We start from the raw sequence: 27002 nt of genomic DNA, 5'->3' as shown, positions 1-27002 counted from the left end.
TCCTGTTAATTTTTATTTAATTATAATAATAATAATAATATTAATAATAATAATGATAAAAATAATTGGGTGTCACGGTGGCACAGTGGGTAGTTTGACCACCTCACAGCAAGAAGATTGCTGGTTTGTTATATTTTTATTAGCCTGTTGTTTACAGTGACAGTGATGTTTCAAAGCAGCATAACACTGCTAGTTCACAACCTTAAGTTTTGAATAATCAGTGGCAAAATATATCTTTGTAAAACTTGTTTTCATAGTTGAAAAGTTAAATCACAATTCTTGTTGTGCAATGCTAAATTTATTTATGTTGAAAGAGTGCAAATATATACATATTTTTTTATATATATATTGCACTTATACATTCTGTTTATCTTGAAAATACTTAAATAATATGTGCTATATGTTCTAAAATGGCCCTCTACTGTAAACTGACACTCTGGCTCTGAGAGAAGAGCCAGTTTGTAAAAAAAAGTCTTGGTTTTGCTTGGTTTATAAATAATCAAACTCATTCAATGGCACAGCATCCTCTTTCACATCATCTCATAAACATAAATCTAATTAGTTAGTGCTGAAATATCGCATCGTATCGTGATATGGGTGTGAATCGTATCGTGTTGCATCGCAATATGTCACAAATGTATCGCTAATATATTGGATCGTATTCTTTGTATCGAGATGCGTATCGGATCGGCATTATAGCTTAGATGCCCAACCCTAACACAAACACAAACTTCGTTACACATCAGCCCCCTTACAACGTACTGATTCAGCAACAGCTGATACCCATCACACACTTTATCCTGGTTTGAATTTCCTGTTTCTACTTCTGCCTGCACCCATTTCTGATTGTTTGCCGCCTGCCCCGACACCTAGCCTGCCTCTTGTACTTTGACTGTTAGCCGCCTGGCCCGACATTAGCCTGCCTGCCTATTCTTAGTCTGTATCTGCTGCTTCCTTCTAATAAAACTGCAAATGGATCCTCAGTCTCCAGAGTCTTTGTCACAGAAGACTTCACCACAAAGTGATCCAGCAGCGTTCATGCAGATCACAACAGAGCTCTCGGCCCAAGCCAACTAGCTCATTATTCGCCAGCAACAACTTACCTACCTGACATCACTCACGGAGGAACTGGTCAAAGTTCTACAGGGAATACGCCTTTCACCACCAGAGGCCGCTGCTCCACCAGTTATGAACATTGCTGCACCCCTGTCACCATCAACTCTCACGGTAAGCCCCCGGCTAGCGTTTCCTGAAAAGTTTGAAGGTGACCCTGCCAAATGCAAGGGGTTTTTGTTACAATGCTCCATGTTTGTCAACCAACAACCCACACTTTATCCTATGGATGCCAGTCGTATTTCATTTGTTTGTACCCTCCTCACGGGGAAAGCATTGGACTGGGCCACGGCTGTTTGGAAGGAGGATGGGATGGCGTTTCCCACTTTCTCTGCGTTTCTAAAAGACTTTTGTGCTGTGTTTGAACATGATGTTGGTGGAAAGAGCGCTGGTGACCAGCTCCTCACACCCACACAGGGACAGAAAACTGCCACGGAATATGATTAGCATTCCATACTCTTGCGGCTCAAACGAACTGGATCGAAGACACTTTAAAACTCCTCTTCAGGAAAGGGTTAAATCCGGAGCTGCAATCCGAGCTAGCATGCCGCGATGAGGGCAAGTTATTCTCTAAATTTATTAAACTAACCATCGAACTGGACAATGTAATTCGAGCATGACGCCCTACACGGTCAATGCACTACCCGTCTGTTGTCAACACCACTCAAGGAGACTTGATGCAGCTCGGAGTGACGCACTTGACATCTGAGGAGAGAAATCTGTGTATGTAATGTGGACAAGCCGGTCATTTAAAGATGTTATGCCCTACTCGTCCAATGACACAATCAGTCAGTGAGTTTGATTTTAAAAATAGTCCAGCATCTAATGTGCAGATACCAGTAAAATTGGCTGTTCAGGGCCTAACTATGCTTACGATGGCACTTTTGGATTCGGGAGCTGCTGGCAACTTTATGTCTGAAAAAATTGCACGGCAGAATAAGCTTACACTGATTCCCTATACCTCTTATTTAACAGTGGAGGCACTCAATGGCCAACCCATAGGAGGAGGGAGGATAACTTTTACCACCGACGAGCTCACCATGCAAACGGGGGCTCTACATTAAAAAAAAAAACCATAAAATTCTATGTGCTTAACTCATCAAATTATACCATTATTCTGGGCTTCCCATGGCTGTCCAAACACAAGCCTGTAATTTCCTGAAAGTTCTGGAGTGCCAGATCCCCCAGTGGGATTCTAGTTGTCATGCACACTGTCTCATGCCAGTAAAAACCCAGTCTGTGTGCTCCAATAACATGAATAGTGATGAAATATTCGATTCCTAATGAATACTCTGACCTGATTAAAGGTTTTAGCAAACCAAAGGCCCATCAGCTACCCCTCATCAGCCTACAGACTGCGCTATCGACTTACTAGCTGATACTACTCCCCCAGAGGCCGAATCTTTCCATTTTCACGCCCAGAATCTGAAGTCATGCAAAAATACATTGACTAGGAGTTAGCCAAAGGTTTCATTAGGCCATCAACCTCACCCGCAGCAGCTGGCTTCTTCTTTGTAAAAAAAAAAAAAAGATGAAGAACTGAGACCATGTATTGATTACCGTGGCTTAAATGATATTACAGTGAAATTCTGATATCCATTACCCTTGGTTCCTATTGCCCTAGAACAGCTGCGCAGAGCTAAATATTTCACCAAATTAGACCTACACACCTTCTTGGTGTACTTCATCAGCCAGGAGGGAGTGGCTATGGATGAACAGAAAGTCAGGGCAGTGGTAGAGTGGCCCCTTCCTAGGTCAATCAAATAACTAAAGTGATTTTTGGTCTTTGCAAATTTTTATTGACGATTCATTTGAGGATTTAGTAGCATCACTGCGCCACTCACTTCCATGACAAGAAATTCAAAAGCAACCCTTATATGGTAAACCGAAGCAGAGTAGGCTTTTCAGAATCTAAAAACTAGGTTCACCACAGCGCCCATACTTCATCACCCTGATCCTGACAGACCCTTCATTGTAGAGGTGGATGCTTCTAACACGGGCATCAGAGTGATACTGTCTTAACGTCAAGGTACACCCCCCAACATGTTCCCATGTGCATATTATTTTAAGAAACTTACCCCAACTGAACAAAACTATGATGTCGGAAAGCAGGAACTCTCGGTCAAGGCAGCATTAGAGGAGTGGAGACATTGGTTGGAGGGGGCTAACTTCCCTTTTACTGTTTTCACCGACCACAAGAATTTAGAATATCTCAAATCCGCTAAATAATTGAACCCCAGGCAGGCGAGATGGGCTGTGTTTTTCACTCGCTTCCAGTTTACAGTAACCTACAGACCAGGTACCAAGAATACCAAAGCCGATGCCCTGTCACACCAAAATCACCACCTAAGTAGCTTTCAGTCTGAGGCAACAGTTATTCCCATCAACCTCCTGATTGCACCTGTACAGTGGAATATAATTACTCTGATCCAACAAACCAATCAAATTACCCACCTACAAAATTCTCAGGGACACACCGCTATCTTCACCATCATCGGCTGTTTCTCGAAATCCTGTCGACTTGTACCCTTGACCAAACTCCCCACTGCCTTTTAAACCACAGAACTCCTGTTTAATAATGTGTTTCGGTTTCACGGACTTCCTGAAAACATAATGTCTGATCGGGCACCCCAATTTACCTCCAGAGTATGGGCAGAGTTTTTTAAACAATTGAACATCAACATCAGCTTGACTTCAGGCTATCACCCAGAATCTAATGGACAGACAGAAATTTAAATCAGGAGATCATCCAGTTCCTTAGAATTTACTGTCATCAGAATAAGGCAGACTGGAGCAGATTTTTGATGTGGGCAGAATATGCCCAAAACTCTCTGCAAAAACCCTCTACTGGATTAACCCCCTTTAAACGCACGCTGGGGTACCAGCCACCACTATTTCCCTGGTCAGGTGAACCATCTAATCTTCCTTTGGTTACCGATTGGCTGCAACGCAGTGAGGAGACCTGGAATCGTGCTCACATCCATCTTTAACGAGCCACCTGAAGTCAGGAAAGACAGGCTAACCTGCGTAAGCAGTGCCAACCTGATTACACTCCAGGACAGTGGGTCTGGCTTTCTACTAGGGACATTCGATTGAGACTACCCTACATAAAACTCAGTCCCAGGTATGTGGGTCTTTCTAAAATTCTCAAACAAATCACAGCAGTTTCATTTTGTTTAGAATAACCCACTAACTACCGTATTTACCCCACGTTTCATGTGTACCCTCCTGAATCCGGCGAGTGATCCGAGAGGAAAGCAAGAGACGATGGGCTAAGGGTGCTCTCCTCCTCCCCTTCTGGTCGATGGCCAAGAAGCTTACCAAGTTCGAGAATTGCTCAACTCCAGGCGCCGGGGCAACATACTCCAGTAAATCGTGGATTGGGAGGGATATGGCCCAGAGGAACGTTCATGGGTCCCTGCAGGACATATCCTTGACCCTTCACTTACAGAACAGTTCCACCAATCTCATCCAGAGAAGCCCCATCCTCGACCCCGAGGGAGACCCCGGAGTCGTCAAACCCCTCACATCAGGAGCCGTTCGCAGGGAAGGGGCTCTGTTATAAGCGTGACACTCACGCCGCCCTCTCTGTACGACCAGAGGGACCACCTACCTGAGAACTGACAGGTACCGCCTGCCCCAACACGTAGCCTGCCTCTCGTACCTCGACTGTTAGCCGGCTGCCCCGACATTAGCCTGCCTATTCTTACTCTGTATCTGCTGTTTCCTTCTAATAAAATTGTAAGTGGATCCTCAGTCTCCAGAGTCTTACGCTTGTTTCACACCAAACGCGTCAGTGCCGCGTGAGCAGAGCGTGAGCAGCGCGTGTGTTTTCGGCATCCATGTTAACAAATTAGAGCAGCGCGTCAGAGCGAGGCATGAGCGTCGCCAAAGCAGCAGGGCAGCGATAGTTTTGGCGCTGGGTCTATTTTTGACGCGCTGCTCACGCTCAATTAAAGTGACAGTGCATTGATAATGACCAAAACACATTGAATAACAGTAAAAAAGTAGCAATTTTACCCAATAAATGCGTTACAGTTTTTTTGGATTGCTTACACACTAAAATTAAAAGTAGTACACTATTAGCAAAACCTTACACACAAGTATCAAAACATCAGCCCATATTTGCACAACTATAAGCACATTGTCAGCCTCACTGTAGTGGAGTTAGCTGGTTTTTAGGTGAATTTGATCGTCGCCATGGAGTGCCGGTAAGAACACGGAGACTTGAATCCCATTTAAAGCTCTTTATTGTCCATCACACTTTGTGTATGTGTTTGGTGTGTGTGTGTGTGTGTGTGTGTGTGTGTGTGTGTGTGTGTGTGTGTGTGTGTGGTTTCTCATCATTGACGCACACAAAACTGACTGGAATTAGGCGGAAAGCAAAGCATGCAACCTTTCTCTCTGTCTGATCAGAATGAAACCAGTTAACAGTCTCCATGTACAGCAGACCTAAGCTGTGTTTTGATTGGCTGCCTGTGCTCGTGATCAGCGCATGATCAAGTACGAGCTCTATAGGAGTCTGTTCGTGATGTCACAGCATGCACGCGTGAGGAGAGAGCACAGCTAGTGTCCAGCTCTGGGCTCAGCCCACCGACCTCTTTTACAGCCGCCCCTACATTTGCTATGCAAATGTACAATCATCCTTTGCCATTTTAGTCCGTTGTAGGGTTATCATCTGGAATAGAAGGCAGAGTGATAAGACGAGCCACAGGACGATGATATTGTTTGTTTTTGACTTCTATCGTTGCTGAACGAACACGACCATCCAATCCGAGGTATGTGGTAACAACTTTGCCGACAGGCCACAAGGCTCGAGGAAGTTGGTGATCTATTATCATCACGACTGTTCCAGGTGTGAGGTTGCTGGTGTCTGTCATCCATTTCTGACGTTGTTGCAGGGTGGGTAAGTAATTCTTAATGAAACTCGTCCAGAACTGGTCGGCCAAGACCTGTGAGTGCCGCCATCTTTTCCGACTAAGGATCTCAGATTCTGGGTAGATGACTTGTGGTAGTGACACATCTGGCCGCCCCATCAACAGGTAATTTGGGGTCACAGGATCTGGGTCAGCAAGGTCAGAAGAAACATAACCCAGTGGCTTTGCATTGAGTATAGCCTCAACCTCTATAAGGAGTGTTCTGAGTACTTTCTCTGTGAGAGTTTGGGGTCCTATTATGGTGCATAAGGCTGCTTTGACTGAGCGAATTTCTCGCTCCCACATACCTTCAAAATGTGGGGCATTTGGAGGATTATAATGGAACTGGATTTTCTGTTTTGCTAACTGGGCTTGGAGATCGGGACTCATGGCTGTAAACGCAGTTTGTAATTCTTTATCTCCTCCTCGAAAATTGGTGCCCTGATCTGCCAGTATTTCAGAGGGAGTTCCTCGTCGAGCAACCATGCGTCTGAGAGCCATTAGAAAGGAGTCTGTGTCCATGTTGGCCAGAAGATCTAAGTGCACACAGCGTGTTGTCATGCACTTGAAAATAATACCCCATTTCTTTTCATTGCTCCTTCCTCGTTTTACCAGGAATGGGCCAAAGCAATCTACTACCGTGGAAAAGAAAGGCGGTTTCATGAGACGAAGTCTGGCTGGTGGCCAATACGGGGCATGGTAATTTTTGGAAGATGATTCAGTTCGGCCTCCCAATTCTGCCAGGCCTGCAGCAGTTCTGATGGTAGAAGGGGGTCATCCCATTCTCGTTCTTTTGCCCACAGTTGACGTACAATGATTTTGGCCCTTGTTGTGAAGGGTATGATGTAGCCTAGTGGGTCATATTGGCTGGCAAGGACACGATAGATATTCCTCATTGTTACCTCCTGGTAGGGCAGCGGGCGGCGATGGTAATGTAGGGTGTCTGGTACACAATGCCAGCTAAGTCCCAGTGTCATTTCATGGGGGTCTGCCTGACTTTGAGAAATCCACAGCTCAGTATTCTCTGATTTGGCCTCTTTAGGGAGATGTCTGACCACTGTGGCCTCATTGCTTGCCCACTGACGGATTTCGAAACCCCCTGAGGCTAGTATGGACCTTAGACCATCAATTAGTTCACGGGCTTCAACTGCAGATGAAGTGCTTTGTAGGCAGTTGTCGACATAGAAGGAATGTTCAACTGACTGTCGTAGCTTGTCACCCTGTTGGCAATGGCTAAAAACGTGTCGCTGAACGGCAAAGGTTGCACAACAGGGGCTACAGGTTGTGCCGAATGGAAGGACTTGCCACTCATACACATCAGGTGGGTTTTCAGGGTTTAGGTCCCGCCACAAGAACCGCAGAAGGGGTTTATCTTTGGGGAGCAGACGGACCTGGTGAAACATCCCTTTAATGTCTCCACTGATGGCGACTCGATGTTCTCTGAAGCGAATTAACACTCCAAGGAGAGTGGGGCCTAATGTTGGTCCTGGCAAAAGCTGCTTGTTCAGATTTTCTCCATTGTATGTATAAGAGCAATTGAACACCACTCTGTGCTTTCCATTGTGTGTCACAATGTGGTGGGGCAGATACCATGACTCTGTAGATTGGGCTGCTTCTTGAGGTGGTATTTAGTGGCATAACCAGCATTCTCCAGTTTTTTGATTTCCTCTTGATATTTGAGGGCTAATGGTGGGTCCTTTGTCAGACGGCGTTCAGTGCTACGGAGATGGCACATTACAGCCTCTTTGGGGGCATTGAGTAAAGTCATTTTTTTGACTCTTAAAAGTGGGGTGGCATATCTGTCAATTCCATCCACTTTCACCTGCACTGTTTGTGTCTCGAGCATGTTCAAGGCTTTTTGATCCTGTTGTGACCTTACTACAATTTTCTCACTTCGGTACGGCAGGATGTCCATCTGCCATAACTTTTCAATCTGATGATAAAGTTCTGCGGATGGAGAACAATTAGATGTGAACAGGCACTGTGAAATTGGGAGTTGTTCTTGTACATGTTTGGAGGGGCCTTGCAAAGCCCAGCCAAGGCGAGTTCTGATTGCTGCTGGACCTCCAGGTGGACCCAATAACACTGGTTCAGTTGGTGTGATGAGCTCAGTGTGATCTGAACCAATGTGCAGCAGGGGACAAGCTTTGTGCAGGGGTGGTATGGGAACGCCCCTGAGGTGTCTGTACCTTTTCTGCAAGGAACTCACTGGATAAGTGTGTTCTGCTAATCCAAACTGCTCTGCGGTAAAAGCCCCGTGAATGGCATATCTCTTACCAGGGTTACTTGGAGTGGATATACAGAAGGATACAGATGTGCCATGTAATGTCCTGATATCTTGGTGTACTGTCCGTAAGTTCAACTGTTCTGGTTTGCCCTTTAAACCAAGGTGATTTGCAGCGGTGGCAAGCAGAATGGTGCGCTCTGAGCCATCGTCAAGTATTGCAAATGTGTCCAGAGCCTTTTGTTGGTTATGAAGTGTAACCTTGACAACCTTTAGAAAGACTTTGCCCCCACAGCGTGGCTGGTCTAGGTACAGAGTCTCTGTGGTTGAGTTATACAAACTACTGCTTTCATTGGTAACTTCAGCTTTCCTTTGATTTATGTCATGGAGCACAGAGAGATGTTTGGCTTGACACAGGTGGCAAGGCTTTTGAAGGTCACAGTCTTTAGCCATGTGTAAACATGCACATTTCCAGCATCGTTTATTCTCTTTAATCCAACCCACAATCTGCTCCTTAGTTAATGTATTGAAGGCGGTACACTGGCTGAGGTAATGTTCCGCATTGCAGTATGGACAGACAGGTTTGTGTTTGTTAGGTGCTTTCTGCTGTATTATGGTGGGTTTGGTTACCTGTTCTGTAGTCTGTCTTTGATTAACACCATGCAGTATGCTGGTTTGCCTGGTTTGTTGTCGAGTGACTGCTCTTTGATCTCGATTTAGAGTTCTGGTGGTATCAGTTGGGTCAAATTCTAAGCAGTTAGCTTCCAGCTGCAGCCAATCTGCAAACTCAAGGAGAGAGAACTTTGTCTTATCTGGGTTTCTCTTGAGATGATGCCTCCTGAATTGAGTTTGTTGTGAACGAGGAAGACGGTTTAACAGTCGTTTAACATTTGACCCACTGTGCAGTTCCTCAATACCATCATCCTTGAGGGCTTTAAGCATGCCGACCATTGCTTGGACTCTGAGAGAAAACTCATCGAATGCCCGCTCATCACCAGCACGAATAGCTGGGAGGTTCTCCAATGTCTCTATTTCTCTCAGCACAAACTGGTAGGGCCTGCCATACCTCCTGTCGAGGGCTTGCAGGGCATTTGTGTAAGGAGTGACTGATTTTGCATGTGCTAACACTAGTCTGTGAGCATTAGGTACCTTCACATGCTTCAGGAGGATGGAGTACTTATAATTCTCGGGTATTTGAGGGTGGAGCAAATTATCCAAAGCCATCCTAAGTTCCACATACTGAGCTCTGTCCTCTTTGTAAAAATCTGGAAAGGTGGGCCCTTCCACTGTTGGACTCCAGTATGAGGGAGGAGGAGGTGCATAGGGTACAGTGTTAGCCCTAAATTGAGATGTAGCTTGGTATGACGTTTGTGGCATTGGCTCAGTCACTGAAACGAACCGGCTGTGTACTGGGTGGACAGCTGCAGGTGGTATGTTATAGAAATGTGGCTGGGTGGTTTGGATGTGTTGCTGTCCAGGGAGAGGAGGCAGTGGTTTAGTCCATGGCTCTGCTTGGTTGTGCTGATGGGTTCTAATTTGGTCTAATGGAGAGCTGCTATAGGGTGTGGCATACTGATGTGACGTTAAGGTGGTTTCTCTGCTTACAGGTGGAGGTGACTGGAAATAGGTGTCTCTGAGGTGGGTTTTCCTCAGCGACTGAGAAAGCTCTTCCACAGTTGGGGGATTATTAGGCAGTGGCCAGGGAGAGGACTGTATTCTAACAACATCAGGGCTTACTTCAGATGTCGGCTGTCCCTTTTCCACTGATTGCAGGATTCGGGTCCGAGGTGTCTGATGCCGTGATGATGCTCGTGAGGAGGGGGTGGATGCTTGAAGGCTACTGTGTAGCAGGACTTTCTCCAAGAGCTCTGTTTGGCGCCTTGCTGTCTCACTTTGCTGTTTTGTAATCTCCATCATCTGCTGCATAAAGTCCTCTGATGAACCAGCAGTTCCATATGATTGACTAGTAGTGATGGGGGTTGACGTCATTATTGCTTCCTCTTTAGGTCCAACTGGATGGCTAGATGGGTTTCCAGCATAATTGACTATGTAGTCATCTAAGTAGGCAGGTCTCTGGATCACTCTGTGTGGACGTCGAGAAGAGGATGGGGCTGACTTTGGGGTTGCCATGGTAACGACCAGCTCCGGCTCGAAGGACCAATTTTGTAATGGAGTTACGGTAAGAACACAGAGACTTGAATCCCATTTAAAGCTCTTTATTGTCCATCACACTTTGTGTATGTGTTTGGTGTGTGTGTGTGTGTGTGTGTGTGTGTGTGTGTGTGTGTGTGTGTGTGTGTGTGTGTGGTTTGTGTGTGTGGTGTCATTGACGCACACAAAACTGACTGGAATTAGGCGGAAAGCAAAGCATGCAACCTTTCTCTCTGTCTGATCAGAATGAAACCAGTTAACAGTCTCCATGTACAGCAGACCTAAGCTGTGTTTTGATTGGCTGCCTGTGCTCGTGATCAGCGCATGATCAAGTACGAGCTCTATAGGAGTCTGTTCGTGATGTCACAGCATGCACGCGTGAGGAGAGAGCACAGCTCGTGTCCAGCTCTGGGCTCAGCCCACCGACATCTTTTACACTCACACTTGTTGCAAAACTCTACACACAGTGATTTGCAAAACACTAAACACACTTTTCATACATTACACACTAAAATCTATCATAAAGTCTCTTCCTTGCAATAACAAAGCACTGACTGTGAAATTACTGCACCGTCCAACCAATTGGTTCAACACAGTCGTCAGGTGTGCAAACACTTGTTTGATTAATTGTAGACAAACAAATCAGGTGTTTAAGCACTATAAAATGTAAGTTTCAATGAAAACCATCAGGTCTCAATATCAACACACACACCATAAAAAAAAAACATATTCAAATGAAGCAAATTTATTGAGTGCCTTTCGAACACAATTTTGAAAGGGTGAAAAGACTGGCATGATTATGCAGAGTTATGTATTCACTTGTGATCTGGCATACTGTCTCATAATCTTTTACTGTACTATAATACTAGATCTACACTGAATATACAATTTTGCCTGACACTGTTCTTCAGGTAGATTTACGATTAGATGAAGAGGAGATCCAGCATGAGTTCATTTACGTAGATGATGGTGTGTTCAACCTGACGAGAACACAGAGTAGAAGAAATCATTGGCCAAAGGGCTATAGTCAATGTCCCAGGGCAACGTGGGGGAAATATACAGTAACACTCTGTGCAGCCTTTACAAAGAATAGGGTCCTCCAATTCCATGACCATATGGGCCCTTACAACACAGCACATATACTTACATTCTTGGACCAATTGCACAACATAATAGCAGGAAATCAAATCGGTCATATGCAATACATTGTAGTCTGGAACAATGTGTCTTTCCACCGTTCTGCTCTGGTTCAGAACTGGTTTCAGCAACATCCACATTTCACGGTCCTATATCTTCCAGCATACTCCCCATTCCTCAACCCTATAGAAGAGTTTTTCTCGGCATAGTGGTGGATGGTATATGATCTCCGTCTTCAGGCTGAGGTACCCCTCATCCAAGCCATGGAGGAGGCCTGTGACCAAATGGAGGTAGCAGCAATACAAGATTTTACATTCAAGACACTTCTTTCCAAGGTGTCTTGCTAAGGACAACATTGCAATGTTGATAATTCTCATGCCAGATTCAGCTAGGCGAAGAGACAGTGTCTACAGTAACTTACAGTTCAATACGTAAAGTGACATGTTACAGTACTTTGAATCCTAATGCCAACATGTTGGACATGTTGAGGAATAAATGAGTTTCTTCAGTGTGCAGCATTGTTCTTGAGTAGTGTTTGGTGAATTTAATTTATATTTGTACTTTGTTGATAATAGCCTACTCTAATCATAGGGACGTAGAAGTGCTAAAAGTGTTTTAGGTTTATCACAGCAGTGTGTAACTCATGCAAACAGTGTATAGTAAATGTGAAAATGTGTGTTTCTTATGGTAAAAAAGTGTGGTTTTTAAACATAAGTCTATAGTTTTTATAAGAGTGTTTAATTATGCAAAGGATCTGTAGTGTTTTGGTAATTGGGTGTGTGGTTGTGCTAGATGTGTGTGCTGTTTTGAAAACACGGGCCCTGTTTTGAAAATTGTGCTTAAGCAATCCAAAAAAACTGTAATAATGTCAAATGGTTTATATATAGTCATTCAAATTAACTTAAAACGATTAAAAACGGCAACAAACATTTATTTAGGCCCGAACTACAAAACCAAATGTAAAACAATTTTAGCATCAGTTTTGCTTAAGTTGCACACTAGTGTTGTAGGAGAGGGGAAATAGAATATTTACGGGATTTGTAGTCCATAGCTAAGTGTATTGTGGGTAGTGTAGTTCGACACGCATGCTGGATGATGTTAACTCGCTGTGTTCTGTGCAGCTGAGCAGAGGAAAAAAGTTTTAATCGGCTTTGTTTTATGTTTACTCGAGTTATTCCTACCGGGAGCTGTTTACACTGTGAATCTGACAACACGAAAATAAGTAAAAGAATGACATGCATTAATTACTTTTGTCCGTCTCATCATCTGCACGAGCATGAATTAACGAGCTGTTATTCTGCCACTGGACATCACTGAAGCGGAGAAAGTAACACTAGTTTGATCATGTATAAATATCATTATAAGTATATTGTATAAATATTATTATAACTAGGTCTACTGCAACCTGATAATCAAAAAACAAATGACATGATGTCACAGGCGATTGTCTTCTGACTGTAGACACTTCTCATATAATTTAGCTTGAGAAGCATACAGTACTATTTGATCTATAAAATTTGTAAAATAAACATTTGCAGGTTAAAGAAACAGCATAGGATGGGCCTTGGTGCAGATAAAAAGTTTAAAAAGTGTATTTGTATATAGAGACATGGGTAACTAGATAGAATAGACAGAGATAGGTTGATCTTTGCAGCAGCTGCCGAAGAGCTGTGCGCTGCAGACGCAGCTGGTGTGAAAGGCAAACGCCTGCGTGCTGCTACTGCTCGACATACGCGCTGCGCACGCGCTGCTGACGCTTGCGGTGTGAAACAGGCTTTAGTCACAAAACCATTGTTATACAATGACTTGTCTAATTACCCTAACCTGCCTAGTTAACCTAATTAAGTTAAGCCTTTAAATGTCACTTTAGGTTGAATAAATGTTGAATACTAAAAAATGATCCTCAGCAAAATAGCCAGGAAAACACATTTCAGCAGCCAGAATCTCCAGACCCACAGTCTCTGTCACCAGACACATTCTCATTGTCACCTTGCTTGTCTCTCTTGGATTTTTTAAAAAAAGATGGAGGAACTGGCATATGCTGTAACTAAACTTTCACACACTATTGCCGCAAGCCGCTAGTTACCAACCAAAAAGCGGCTTGCTCCACAACCACCCATGAGCCCTCCTGGAAGAGCCCTCCGACCTCTGCCACACTGCCAGGGCCCAAACAACAACGCCCCATATTCAGCTGGTGAACACAACAGCTCTCTGTCTGTAGCTTTCTCTACGCAGATGTGTTGTGTTACGTGACAGAAAACCAAAGACTTCTTCAGGCCGTATAGCAAATTACTCAAATCTTGTGTCTATTACATGTAAATATGAGACTACTGTAGTGAAAACAGCTAAAACTGTTAATTTAGCACTTTTAAACATTAGATCACTTAACAGTAAGTCACTTTTTGTCAGCGATTTTATCAACACAAATTGCCTTTGTGCTTTTAAATGAAACTTGGCTAGATGACAGTTGTAGTGCAGCAGTTCTGAATGAAACAGCTCCTTTAAACTTTGATTTTTTGAGTGTGCTCACTGCCCTGTTTAACGATGTCTATGAGTGTAAACAAGTGTCATTTGGTGAATATTTGTCTTTTGAATATCTGAGTATAGCACTGAAAAGGGCTCCACGCATCTTACTGATAATTATCTACTGATAATTAACCTCCAAAATATTCTCCAGCTTTTATTGATAATTTTACAGAGCTATTATCAATAGTAACCTCTGATCTTGAAAATTTTACTCCTCTTCTTCTTCTTCTTTGACGTTAGTCCCGTATGGTTGCAGGGTCGGCTTTTTGGAACAAGCCATTTTAGACTTGTCCATATGATACTGACTTTTTTACACATTCCGGCCGGCCTGTCATCTGGGCCTATCACCCTTATACAGTCATACACTACGGAAAATTTAGGCTACCCAATTCACCTGCAGGATGTCTTTGGACTGTGGGGGAAACTGGAGCACCTGGAGCAAACGAGGAAACCCACATGAACGCAGGGAGAACATGCAAACTCCTCACAGAAATGCCAACTGAGCTGAGGATCAAACCAGCAACCCAGCGACCTTCTTGCTGTAAGGCGACAACATTACCTACTGCGCCACTGCTTCGCCGAATTTAACTATTTTTCTATTGCTGGAGATTTTAATATTCACATTAATAATCCAGAAATCAATGCTGTAAATAACTGATTACTGTTTTTAACTCTTGTGATCTGACTCAGCATGTTCAAGGACCCACACATAATCTTGGACACACTCTTGATCTACTTATAACTAAAGGTTTACACATATTATGATTCTCTAGAGTAATGTCTAAAGTGATGACATGGTGATTTTGCTGACATTTTGAGATTTTAAGGGTGAATGGCGTGAAATGCCATCCGTCTACAGAGATATCTCCCTATAGTATTAAAGTCTAAATTAATTCTCTGTTGCTATCGGGATATCTCAATAATTAACTACGAAAAAAGCAGCGCAATCACTAGTTTCCTGTTGTGTTTGTGAAAAGGAAAAATGCTAGACACATGCAGGCATTTCTTCCGTCTTTCTGCCAACACAACACACATTCCTGATATACAATTCCCATCTCACACTCAGTACACTACAATTATATGGTATAAGTACAGCACTACAACATACAAAAGACAGGGATCAACTAAGAATATCAGTTACCAGTATAATAATGATTTGATCAGCAGTAGTTAGAAATTACGCTGTATTTTTCTCCTCTAAGAGCTTATGATGTGGTCTCTGTCACCATTTTGTGGATGGATAACGCTAACCGTCTTTGCTCAGTATGACAGGCTAATGGCCGCTGCTTCTCAGAAATTCTAAATATTTTAAATGGGAACTATCCTGAAAGTAAACTGCTTAGTTGCAATCTAAACAACTATGTTCTCACCTAAAACAGCAGGAATAAACACATGGAAATAGAAAAAAGTTAACTAATTGAAAAAAACACTTTAATCAAGTTTAAAACACATTTGAATTTACGGAAACGAGCCGCAAATAGCACAGACTACAACAGAAATGTGTTGGAGACACCAAAAAGTGACAAAACATTCCTGCTTCCTGTTTAGTCATTGGCTGTTTCACAATTCCAAGAATGCAGAGAACAGACTTGCGTTCTTTTGAAGACCGGTCTTGTCAGGTCACCTCGGAGCAACGAACTCTGAAGAACATGAGAACAGACAATGCGTCCTGTGAGAAATGAGATGCTGCGTTCTTCCTGATGGTCACGTGACCTTCACGCATTTTTTGCTAGGGGGTGTTCATTTGCAGTGGTGGGCTCAAGACTTTGGAACAGTCTGTCTTAACATGTTAGAAAGGCCTACTATCTGTTTTAAGTCTATGTGTCAGAGCTGTTTTTTAAGCTTATTTTATTCATGATTTTTATTCCATCATAATATATTTCATAATGTTTTATTATTTTATTGAGCTCACCTGTACAGCACTTTGGTGAACTACTGTTGTTCCTAAAAAAGTGCTTTATAAACCATAAAGATCGACTGGTAGCAGTTAGATATCAATCTTAGTTAGATAGATATATATAAGTCCGGTGTTCTGTCGATTTGTCTAACCTTGTGAGATTGTCCTACCTCCCATTCAAAAAGTAGGTAGCACATTTTGATAACACAATATGCCACCCATCAGAATTCGGTACCAGAGTAGATGTGATTGGGGAATAGTGTGATATGAAGCTGTAATATACCCCTTACCTACTAAGTCCCTAACCCCAATATCAGAACCTTTCAAATACAGTGTTGGTAGCATAATCTGATAGGTAAAATAAAATGTCAGGACACCTGTTGACTAAAGACCCAATTATGTAATGCATTTATGGATTAAGCGTTTAAAAGTCAGTGAGTGGGTGTACTGTATGTATTCACAGGAAATCAAAAACCAACTCAAAACTTGGATAACAAGTCCTCACAGGAGATGCTTTTTCCAAGCAGATCTAAACAGCAAGGTATCTTGGCTGATCACATAAGACTGATCACGCAAGATTTGAACACATGGTGCAAATGGGGCAAAATATTTTTTTACTGATGTATTTTGAAATACAGTGAACATTTTAGACTTGTTGAGTAACATTTCTAGGTTTTGTTTTGTTTTTGTTTTTTAGACAGGAAACATATCCCACGCCCTCAGTCTCTCCCGGGAACTATTGCTTCATGGTAATCTTCTGCAGTCTTCTAACAGACACTAGCAATAAGTGACATAGTGAGAAACAAAATAAAACAAATCCATTTATTTTACTTGTTTCAAAACTTCATTTGTAAAATTAAATAATCTGGGAGATTTTTCAAAAATTAAAAATCACAAAGTAATGTTGTTTTCAAGATCCCATGAACAGAAGGGTACACTTCAATGTGGAGAAGTACGAGAAACTCCTAAATGAAAATCTACCTGCTACTAGCAGTGGTTTGACTTTGAAAAGGCCCGACGGCATTTATTTGAGAACCAGGAATGCCTATGAACAGCTCTGCCAAACCAAAGGATCTCAGGTACCATTTCACTTTTATATTTGTTGTACCTTATGATTCAGGGCAAGATGATTTATTTCACATTTATCATGAATTGTTCTATTCAATACCATATGTTAAAAATGTTAAACTGCCCGGCTCTAGACAGTCTGCAACATAATCAAGAATCCACGCCACCAATCGAATAATTCAGAAAAGGAAGAATTATTAAAGTAATTAAAGTAACAAGGTCACATAAATAATCTTTTAAACGAAGAAAAATGCTGGTGCTGGAGGAGACCGATCAGGCACCCTAAATCAAGGCAACAACACAAGCTTCTCTCGATAGAACAAATGAGGAATCCTTTTATCATGCGTTTATAACTGGCAACGCAGCACAACTGTAATCCACTTCAACCTGCCCACATAATGGAACAATTGACCACAAAACAATAGTGCCATATAGTAAACATCCCATCACCAGCAAAAGAAACGCAAAAACAAACCAGTAACAAAAATATTTGTGCATGTATTAAACTGTTAAGCGTTTATGATAGCACATACTGCTATAGAAAATAATAATAATAACAATCATAAGGCAACACGGTGGCACAGTGGGTAGCTCTTTTGCCTCACAGCAAGAAGGTTGCTAGTTCGAGCCTTGGCTGGGTCAGTTGGCCTTTCTGTGTTGAGTTTGTATGTGTGTGAATAAGTGTGTATGGGTGTCTACACACAGAGAGAGGGAAATTGTACCACAGAGAGTCTCGGAGTCTCATCCGAGAGTCTCATCCTAAAGACAGCACTCACTGAGCAGTACAGAGTCCCCATCATTATACTGGGGCATTAGGACCCACACAGACGACAGACCCCCCCTGCTGGACTCACTAACTCCACTTCCGGCAACATACTAGCTTTCTCATGTGGTCTCGCATCTAGGTAATGACTGGCACCGCTCTGTTTACCTTCAGTGGGCAACCATATGAGAGTTACAGACAGCTAGCTGCCGGTATTATGAGACAACTCGACAATTCGTAGTTTCTCTGTATTTAATGGATTTATTACTCTGTAAAAAAAAATCAGGGTTCCACACAAAATCTCCATGTTGTCCCATCACAAATTCACAAATTAACTTAATCGTTTTTACAAATTTAAGTGATCTGAATATAAAACAAGTAAGCTTTCCCCCTCCTTAAAAAAACTTTGTTGTTTTAACAGATTTTAAGTAAGTTGAACAAGCAGCAAAAATCATTTGAGTCTACACTGTAAAAAAGATGCCTGCAAAATTGTTGGAAACAATTTAAATGTGTTTAATTTAAAAACTTTTTTGTTTAAATTTAGCCCAAATAAATTGCTTACAACCACTTAACCTTAAAAAAAAAAGGAAATCCAAGGAATCAATTATGAATTATTTTTTTTCAGTGTAGGAGGGTTAAATATCATTTCCTCAAAATGTCCAATATATAATATAAAAGTTTAGTCAATTAGATCATAAATCATTTTTCCCAAGAATTTTTTTTTTAATTGTAGTGATAGATAATCATTGATAAACATTCAGGTTTTTTTAATATTCTGATGTTAAAGCATTGGTATTTTGTTTCTAAAAATTAATACACAATATCTGGGATTGTACATAGCGCTTATATTATATAGAAATGACAAAAGCTTTATATAAAATTTGTAGAATTGCCATCAATGTATATACTATAATTTATAAATGTTTGCCATTTTCAAGTGGTGTATTTTTTTTTCCATAGCTGTAGTAATTGAAAAGAATTCAGACATTATTTCAAGAATAATTGCTATTTTTGATATGGCCTCCATATGAATAGGAAAACAAATTGAAAAAGTACAAAAACACAAAAGCCGCAAAAAGAAAAGAAGTGAAAAGAAGAAGAGTTATGGCAGATCCTGTGTGGATCTTAGTTAAATTCCTTATGAGATCAACTGAGAGAATTTCCTGTACTTAAAATTATATGGCCTGAATTTTGGACCATGGAGAAGGTCTTATAAAATAAGGAGCTGTTGTAAATCTTAAGTATGTAATTTCTAATGACACTTAAAGGAAATTCAATCTGTTTGTTTTGGCTGCTTAAATCAACTTGCTCAACCACTAATATCAATCTGGTATTTGTTTTTGAATTTTGTTTGTGTATATTCTGTACTTTCTGCATTACTAATAATAATTTATAACAAATTAATTTCAGTTTACACTTCTCTATTGCTTTGCACTGTTTAATGAGCAAATAATTTCATTTTAGTTTATTAGGATTAATTAGTTATAAATCAACTTAAAAGAATAGTTTATAAAAAAAAACTAAATCTGCAGTTAAATTACTCACTCTCAGATGATCCAAGATGTAGGTAACTTTTTTGTTCACTAGACTAGAGCATTAAAAAAAGATCACAGACTGAAACTGTGGTTCTTGCTGATTGTAAAGAGTCAAGGACAACGGAGGTGAAGATCACAAAGGTTACTAAAGTAACCCTTGTTCCCCGAGGAGGGGAACGGAAATGCTATTAGTGGATTTGATTTTAGGAAAATCCACGAATTGGGAGGATTCGGTTCAGAAGCAGCTTGTCTGAAAGAGTATGGAACAGGCCAATGAATGCCAATGAATTGGCAGCGTAAGCTTGCGCAAGTGTGCTTTATTGCCAATTAACCCAGCATATAAGCCCATGTGGAGCATGCAGACGCCATCCTTTTTAAGCTGAAGAGACTTAGCTAACAGCTAAGGGACAGTCATTATGGCGATGGAAAATAGCATTTCCGTTCCCCTCCTCGGGGAACGAGGGTTACTTTAGTAACCTGAGCGTTCCCCTTCGGGTGGGGAACTCCAATGCTATTAGTGGATTTGATTTTGGGAAAATTCACGAATTGGGAGAACTATGGAAAACGTCATAATGACTGCACCTTACCAACGCCTCCAATGAGAGGATAGTCAAGCAAGCGTGACACACCCACATCATGGGAGGCGCGGTCCTCCAACGTGTCCCTGGCCCTAACTTATCCCACTTCAACGGAAGTTTTACGGATTTAGGTATATTTTTTGGGAGTCGTGAGCATCTAGATAATTCTAGGAAATACGATAGTACGTTGGGAAGCGTGCAATCCTGATAGGTCAGTGCTAGGGGCCATGGAGGAATCTGCAGGGCTCACCTGACGGGGAACTTACTGACAGATAAGAAGGCGCACATATCTCCGTGGGTATACACCCTGCCGAGTTGTTTCCTCAATCACCAAAGGGTTACCTAATATCCTTGAGGAAACTGGCTCCACTCGCAGATTGTAAAACCTAGCAAATGTGTTGGGTGTCGCCCAGCCCGCAGCTCTACTGATGTCTGTTAGAGAGGCGCCGCGTGTACGCGCCCAAGAGGATGCAACGCTCCGAGTGGAGTGTGCACGCACTCCCGGGGGACACGGCTCACCTCTGCTCGAATAAGCAAGTGAAATGGCCTCAACAATCCAGTGGGATAATCTTTGTTTCAATACGGCACTTCCCTGCTGCTGACCGCCATAACAGACAAAGAGCTGCTCAGATGATCTAAAGTACTGAGTACGGTCCACATAGATGCGCAGAGCGCAAACTGGACAAGGTAAGGAAAGGGCTGGGTCTTCCACCTCCGGGGGCAGCGCTTGCTGGTTTACTACCTGATCTCTAAAGGGAGTGGTAGGAACCTTGGGCACATAACCCGGGCGGGGTCTCAGGATAACGTGAGAGTAATCCGGCCCGAATTCCAGGCACGAGTCACTGACCGAAAATGCCTCCAGGTCCCCGACCCTCTTAATGGAGGCCAACGCAGCCAGCAGAGCTGTCTTCAGGGACAGAAATCTTAAAGATAATGATTCAAGTGGCTCAACGGGATCTGTGCGCAAGCTCGTGAGAACGAGGGCGAGATCCCCAGAGGGCATGAGAGGGGGACGAGTTGGATTAATTCGCCTAGCGCCTCTGAGGAACCGGATGATGAGGTTATGCTTTCCCACAGTGCCGCCAGCTACCGCGTCATGATGAGCGGAGATGGCAGCCACGTAAACCTTGAGAGTGGAGGGCGACAGCCTGCTCTCCAGCTTCTCTTGAAGGAAAGAGAGCACAACACTGATCTGACAGGTTCGGGGGTCTTCTCTGCGAGAGACACACCATTCAGTGAATAGACTCCACTTCAGGGCATAGGCGCGCCTTGTGGAGGGGGCTCTAGCCTGAGTGATGGTATCAACCACCGCACACGGTAGGTTACCTAAGTCTTCCTCGCGTCTAAGGACCACACGTGGAGGTTCCAGAGATGGGGGCGAGGGTGCCAGATGGTGCCCTGTCCCTGAGAGAGTAGGTCCTCTCTTAAAGGGATGCGCCAGGGGAGGGCCGTCGTGAGGAAGGAGAGCTCTGATATCCAGGTCCGGTTGGGCCAGTGGGGCGCAACTAGCAGAACATGTTCCTCGTCATCCCTAACCTTGCACAGTAACTGCGCGGGCAGGCTCACTGGGGGAAACGCATACTTGCGCATGCCCCGAGGCCAGTTGTGGGCCAGTGCGTCCGTGACGAGAGAGCCCTCAGTCAGGGAAAAGAACAACTGGCAATGAGTGTTCTCGGGGGAAGCAAACAGATCAATCTGGACCTCCCCGAATCGTGCCCATATCAGCTGAACAGACTCGGGGTGGAGTCTCCATTCTCCGAAGTGTATTTGCTGCTGTGAGAGCACATCGGCTGCACGGTTGAGCATACCTGGAATATGAATGGCACGCAGCGATTTCAGCCGCGGGTGACTCCAGAGGAGCAGACGGCGGGCGAGCTGAGACATGCGGCGAGAGTGCATACCCCCCATACGGTTGATATACGTTGCCCCCACCGTACTGTCTGTCCTGACCAGCACGTGTTGCTGCTCCAGCACTAAAAAAAAGTGGTGGAGAGCGAGGAACACTGCCAACAGCTCTAGGCGATTGATATACCAATGCAACTGGGCACCCTTCCATAAGCCCGCAGCTGCATGCCCGCAACACACGGCCCCCCAGCTCATGTTGGAAGCATCTGTTCAACAACATGACTGGACGCCTGTCGTAGAGGCACATTGGCCTGCAGGAACGAGGGGTCGTTCCAAGGGCTGAGGGCGCAGCGACACAGCGCAGTGACAGAGACTCGGTGTGTGCCCGCATGCCATGCGCGTCTTGGGACTCGATCGCGAAGCCAGTGCTGAAGTAGTCTCATATGGAGTAATCCGAGCAGCGTTACGGCTGCTGCGGATGCCATATGCCCCAGGAGCCTCTGAAAATATTTCAGTGGGACCACTATTTTGCTGTCAAGCTCTCTCAGACAGTTCAGCAACAGGCGAGCGGCGCGCTACCATGGTGACCGAGTCCAGCTCCATCCCGAGAAAGGAGATCCTCTGCACAGGGGCGAGTTTGCTCTTTTCTCGGTTGACCTGCAACCCCAACAGGTGGAGGTGCCAGAGCCCCTTGTCTCTGTGCATAATCAATTGCTTCTGCGAGTGGGCTAAATCAGCCAGTCATCGAGATAATTGAGTATGCGGATGCCCACGAGCCGAAGGGGCGCTAAGGCACCCTCCGCGAGTTTGGTGAAGACCTGCAGAGACAGAAAGAGCCCGAAGGGGAGGACCTTGTATTGCCACGCTCGACCTTTGAACGCAAACCGCAGAAACTAGTGGTGGCATGGAAAAATGAAGACATGGAAATACTCGTCCTTCAGGTCTATGGCTGCAAACCAATCCAGAGGACGAACGCATCGGAGGATGCGCCTCTGTGTGAGCATTCTGAACGACAGCTTGTGCAGGCAACGATTCAAAACGAGCAGATCTAGGATTGGCCGTGACCCACCGCTCTTTTTGGGTACGATGAAGTACAGGCTGTAAAACCCACTCTCCATCTTGGTTGGAGGGACCGGCTCGATTGCACCCTTTTTCGTGGCACTGAAAAGTACCGTTGAAATAGGGGCCCCGCCCTTCAGCGTGGAAAGAGCAAGTTTCCTCTTCTCCGGATGGCCTGTCTCAGGGACGCTTCGCGGTCAGTTTACAGGACTTAACGGTGCCCTGGGCAGGGGGGTCTGCCGGCTTTCGAAGTGCTCGACGCGCTCTCTTCGCCGGAGGCGTGTGCGGGGCAGCTCTCGTAGGCGGGCGCCCTTGGCGAGGAGCAGCGGAGGTGGATGGCTTGGCGGGCGGAGCGGGCTTACAGTCCCGCCGATAGATGACATTGCCCATCGCATCCGACTGCTCTCTCACCGCCTTGAATTCCTGGGTGAACTCACTGACGGTGTCGCCGAACAGGCCAGCCTGGGATATGGGCGAGTCAAGAAAGCGAACTTTGTCGACATTGCGCATATCGGCCAGGTTTAGCCAGAGGTGGCGTTCCTGGACACCTAGTGTGGACATCGTCTTCCCCAGCGCACACGACTTAGTAGTCCGAAGAGCATAGTCGGTCGCGGTGCGCAGCGCGTTTAAGAAGCCTGGGTTAGACCCGCCCTCGTGCAGCTCGGCCAGCGCCTGCGCTTGGTAGCGCTGGTAGGTGGCCATCGCTTGCAAGGCGGAAGCAGCCTTGTAAGCTCTGGCTCCAAGGGAGGCAGATAACCTACAGGCTTTAGACGGGAAACCGGGCGGACCCTGCCAAGTAGGGGCGCCACAGCACGCTCCACTGACAGAATCGCTTCATACCCCCTGGCAGCTCCACCGTCAAGGGCGGTGAGGGCGGAGGGACACGCAGCGCGTGCAGAGAAAGGTGCCCTCCAAGACTGCGTGAGCCAACTGTGCACCTCCGGGAAGAAGGGGACGAGAGGCTTAGAGGGCTTCACCTTCTGTTCCTCTACGTAACACCCATCTAGTCATTCTGGCCGCGGAGCTGGGGGATGAACCATCTCCAACCCCACGGCCGAAGCAGCCCGGGAAAGCACGGCTAACTTGTCCGCTTCAGGATCCGTCTTGACGGCGCTCGCCTGCCCGGAGGGGGCGAGCAGGTCTTGATCCTCGTCGGACAGTGAAAGCCCACCCTCCGATGCCTCGGAGGACATCTGATCTCCAGTGTCAGCGAGCGTGAGAGCTACCATCTGATTAGACGGATCACTCCCAGTGCCCAAAGCTTGGATGGAGCGCTTGGAGGAGCGGGAGGTCCGCAAGCCCTTGGGCGGCGGTTTATCTCCCGCTGAGACCCTCAGATCTGCCCGAGTGCAGTCGCAGTGATGACATGAACCGCCCACGAGCACCACATTAACATGCTGGACCCCCAAACATGTAATGCAGTGATTGTGTCTATCATCTGGAGCCAGGAAACCCCCACAACCAGAAACGCACAGTCGGAGCGCCATCCTGAAAAGGACGTGCTGCACGACTGTGTTGCTCTTTTAGAAAAAATAGAAAAAAAAGAACGCCAGGCAAGGGAGAATCCCAGTTTGACCGTCTGCCGCCGCGTATACCCACTCTGGACCGGGAGACACTCGTTCGCTCGGAAGTCGCTGCAGTCAGCAGGAGGAACCCTCATCGACTCGATCAGAAAAGTCTCTGAAGCGAAAAGGATGGTGTCTGCTTGCTCCACGTGTGCTTATATGCTTGGTTTATTGGCAATAAAGCACACCTGCGCAAGCTTACGCTGCCAATTCATTGGCATTCATTGGCCCGTTCCATACTCTTTCAGATAAGCGGCTTCTGAACCGAATCCTCCCAATTCGTGGATTTTCCTAAAATCAAATACACTAATAGCATTGAAGTTCCCCACCCGAAGGGGAACCACGAGTAGCTTTATTAAACAAAGTCAGGCAGGCAAGGGCTAAAACAGGAGCAAACTGTAACATTCAGGCAATCCAAAGCATAGTCAGAAAAACAGGCGAATGGTCAGGACAGGTGGCCAAAAAAAACATAAAACCATAAGCAAAGCGAAGGAAAAAAAACACACAGTAGGCAGGACAGTGAAATGCTTTGAAATGCTCTCTTACAAATAAACAAAACTCAGCAAATTGTGTGAGAATGTGAAATGTGTAAATAGTCTAAGTAATGAGTCTGTCATGAGCTTCAGCTGTGTGTGTGTATGTGTGTTGTTGTCTGAATGATTGTCAGCTGTGGCAGGAGTGATGAGTTGTAGTTCATATCAGTGGCCGGTGTGTTGTTCTCCAGTGATCTGCACTAGCTATATTGCTGGTGATCGTGACACTGATTTATTAAATGCAAGTCAGTGGCTACTGTCGGAAACATTTGGCTACTGATGATGTGATTTGTCTTCTTCAATCCACAGCCTCGATATTTTATTTTCCTGCAAAGTAAATATACTGTTTTTACACATTTAGACATTAGTTTGTCAATTAAACCTCTTTTCATATTAATAAATTTCCTAATGTTTATTTGATGACCTTTTTTCTGGATCATTGTTGATATATGGATGCTTTATTCATTCATTTTCTTGTCGGCTAAGTACCTTTATTAGTCCGGGTCGCCACAGCAGAATGAACCACCAACTTATCCAGCAAGTTTTCACGCAGCGGATGCCCTTCCAGCCACAACCCATCTATGAGAAACGTCCACACACATATTAACACACACACTATGGACAATTTAGCCTACCCAATTCACCTGCATATCTTTAGACTGTGGGGGAAACCAGAGCACCCGGAGGAAACCTACACGAAGATACAAGGAGAACATGCAAACTCCACACAGAAACTCTAACTGAGCCGAGGCTCGAAACCAGCAACCTTCTTGCTGTGAGGCGACAGCACTACCTACTGCGCCACTGCTTCGCCCATGTATGCTTTAGAGCTCTGTAAATAAAACACTAATGTACTTTCTTTCTTTCTTACAGCCAAAGCATTTTGAGAATCCCAGTTTGTTCTGTGACTATTTCACCAACGGCAGCCCTGCTCTATTTCTGCAGCCAATCAGACGAGAGATAATCAGCCTGCAGCCCTATGTGGTGCTCTTCCATGGCTTCGTCACCCAAGCTGAAGCCAAAAACATCAGAAAATATGCAATGCCAGGGGTAAGTGTACAGTTTGCTTTAAATATAGTTTAGCCAAAAATCAAAACTCTCTGTATTTTTTTTCTCCCATAAGTAATTCTAAACCCTTATAAATTTATTTTTTTCTGCTGAACACAAAAGAAAAGATCCTGTGGTAAGCTGAAAACCATTGACATCCATAGTTGCAACTTACGGTTCTGACAACAAAGGATCCAATTGCAGAGTCTTTATTAAAGAGCCTCGATTATGCTTAAAAAAGGTAATATTTTGATTTCGGGGGTCTCCAACAACAGGCTAATATGCATGCAAGTTAAAAAACACTTTCATTGTTTTATAATATGTGTTTATTTTTACCTAATTATCCCAGCAACTGCAGTATGATTCGTTCAGCAATTTATTTGTTGCCAAACCCCTCCTTAGCACGAAGCTTATCTGCGCTGATTGGTCTGATATCCCAGTCTGTTGTGACTGGTCAACTCCGTTCATTGTGAGACAGAGAAAAATGCCCAGTAAGGCTTATCAACAAGTAGCCAGTATGTGTGAGCCCAATGCAGGAGTGCATTAAAGCAATGCAGTTTAGCACCAGCATATTGCTTAACCAAGTGTAAAAGCAGTGACACCCATTCAGTATTAATCCACACAGTGGCAAAACTGGACTATTTTTAAACTTGACCGCCACACGTGTACAGCTGATGGTGGCCATAGCACAACAAACGGTAGTAAAACACGAGCTCACAAATACATTTAAATATGTAAAAGCATCACATGTTGCGCTTTTCAGCATGGTTTTAGACGCAATATGATAATACAGAGTTAACTAGATACAGTAAAGCGGTTATAAGTAACAAAACACAAATAAATGCATAACTTGCAAGCTAGAGAAATCAAGGAGGCAACCATTTTTATCGCACTTACTTACACTTGTGAAATGGAAGAAGGAACTGATCCATGACCCATCCCATACATCAATAGTCCTTTCTGATCCTTCCTTTAACAAACGGCTAAAGAATGCCCCATTGTAAGAATGTGTACATTGCTGAAGCACTCATCAGAAAAATTAACA

The 27002-nt window shown here is 44.3% G+C and overlaps 1 protein-coding gene across 50 annotated transcripts in view; it reads left to right on the top strand.

Annotated features, from left to right (window-relative positions):
• Nucleotides 1–27002, top strand: part of p4ha3 (prolyl 4-hydroxylase, alpha polypeptide III) — an 81440-nt gene that overhangs the window by 21886 nt on the left and 32552 nt on the right. For 13 of the 50 annotated variants that reach the window (XM_073923446.1, XM_073923433.1, XM_073923447.1 and 10 more), the window contains 3 exons: nt 16662–16713; nt 16880–17043; nt 25784–25960. In XM_073923446.1, coding sequence (XP_073779547.1) covers nt 16662–16713; nt 16880–17043; nt 25784–25960 — 393 coding nt within the window. Of the gene's footprint in view, nt 1–1012; nt 4741–14467; nt 14609–16427; nt 16506–16661; nt 16714–16879; nt 17044–25783; nt 25961–26080; nt 26229–27002 lie in introns of those variants that run through there. The other 37 variants (XM_073923448.1, XM_073923437.1, XM_073923449.1 and 34 more) reach the window with 13 other exon arrangements.

This window comes from Danio rerio, chromosome 15 (assembly GCF_049306965.1).
Source record: "Danio rerio strain Tuebingen ecotype United States chromosome 15, GRCz12tu, whole genome shotgun sequence".
In the NCBI taxonomy this organism is placed as follows: Eukaryota; Metazoa; Chordata; class Actinopteri; order Cypriniformes; family Danionidae; genus Danio; species Danio rerio.
This window is presented reverse-complemented; position numbering and strand designations above follow the sequence as displayed.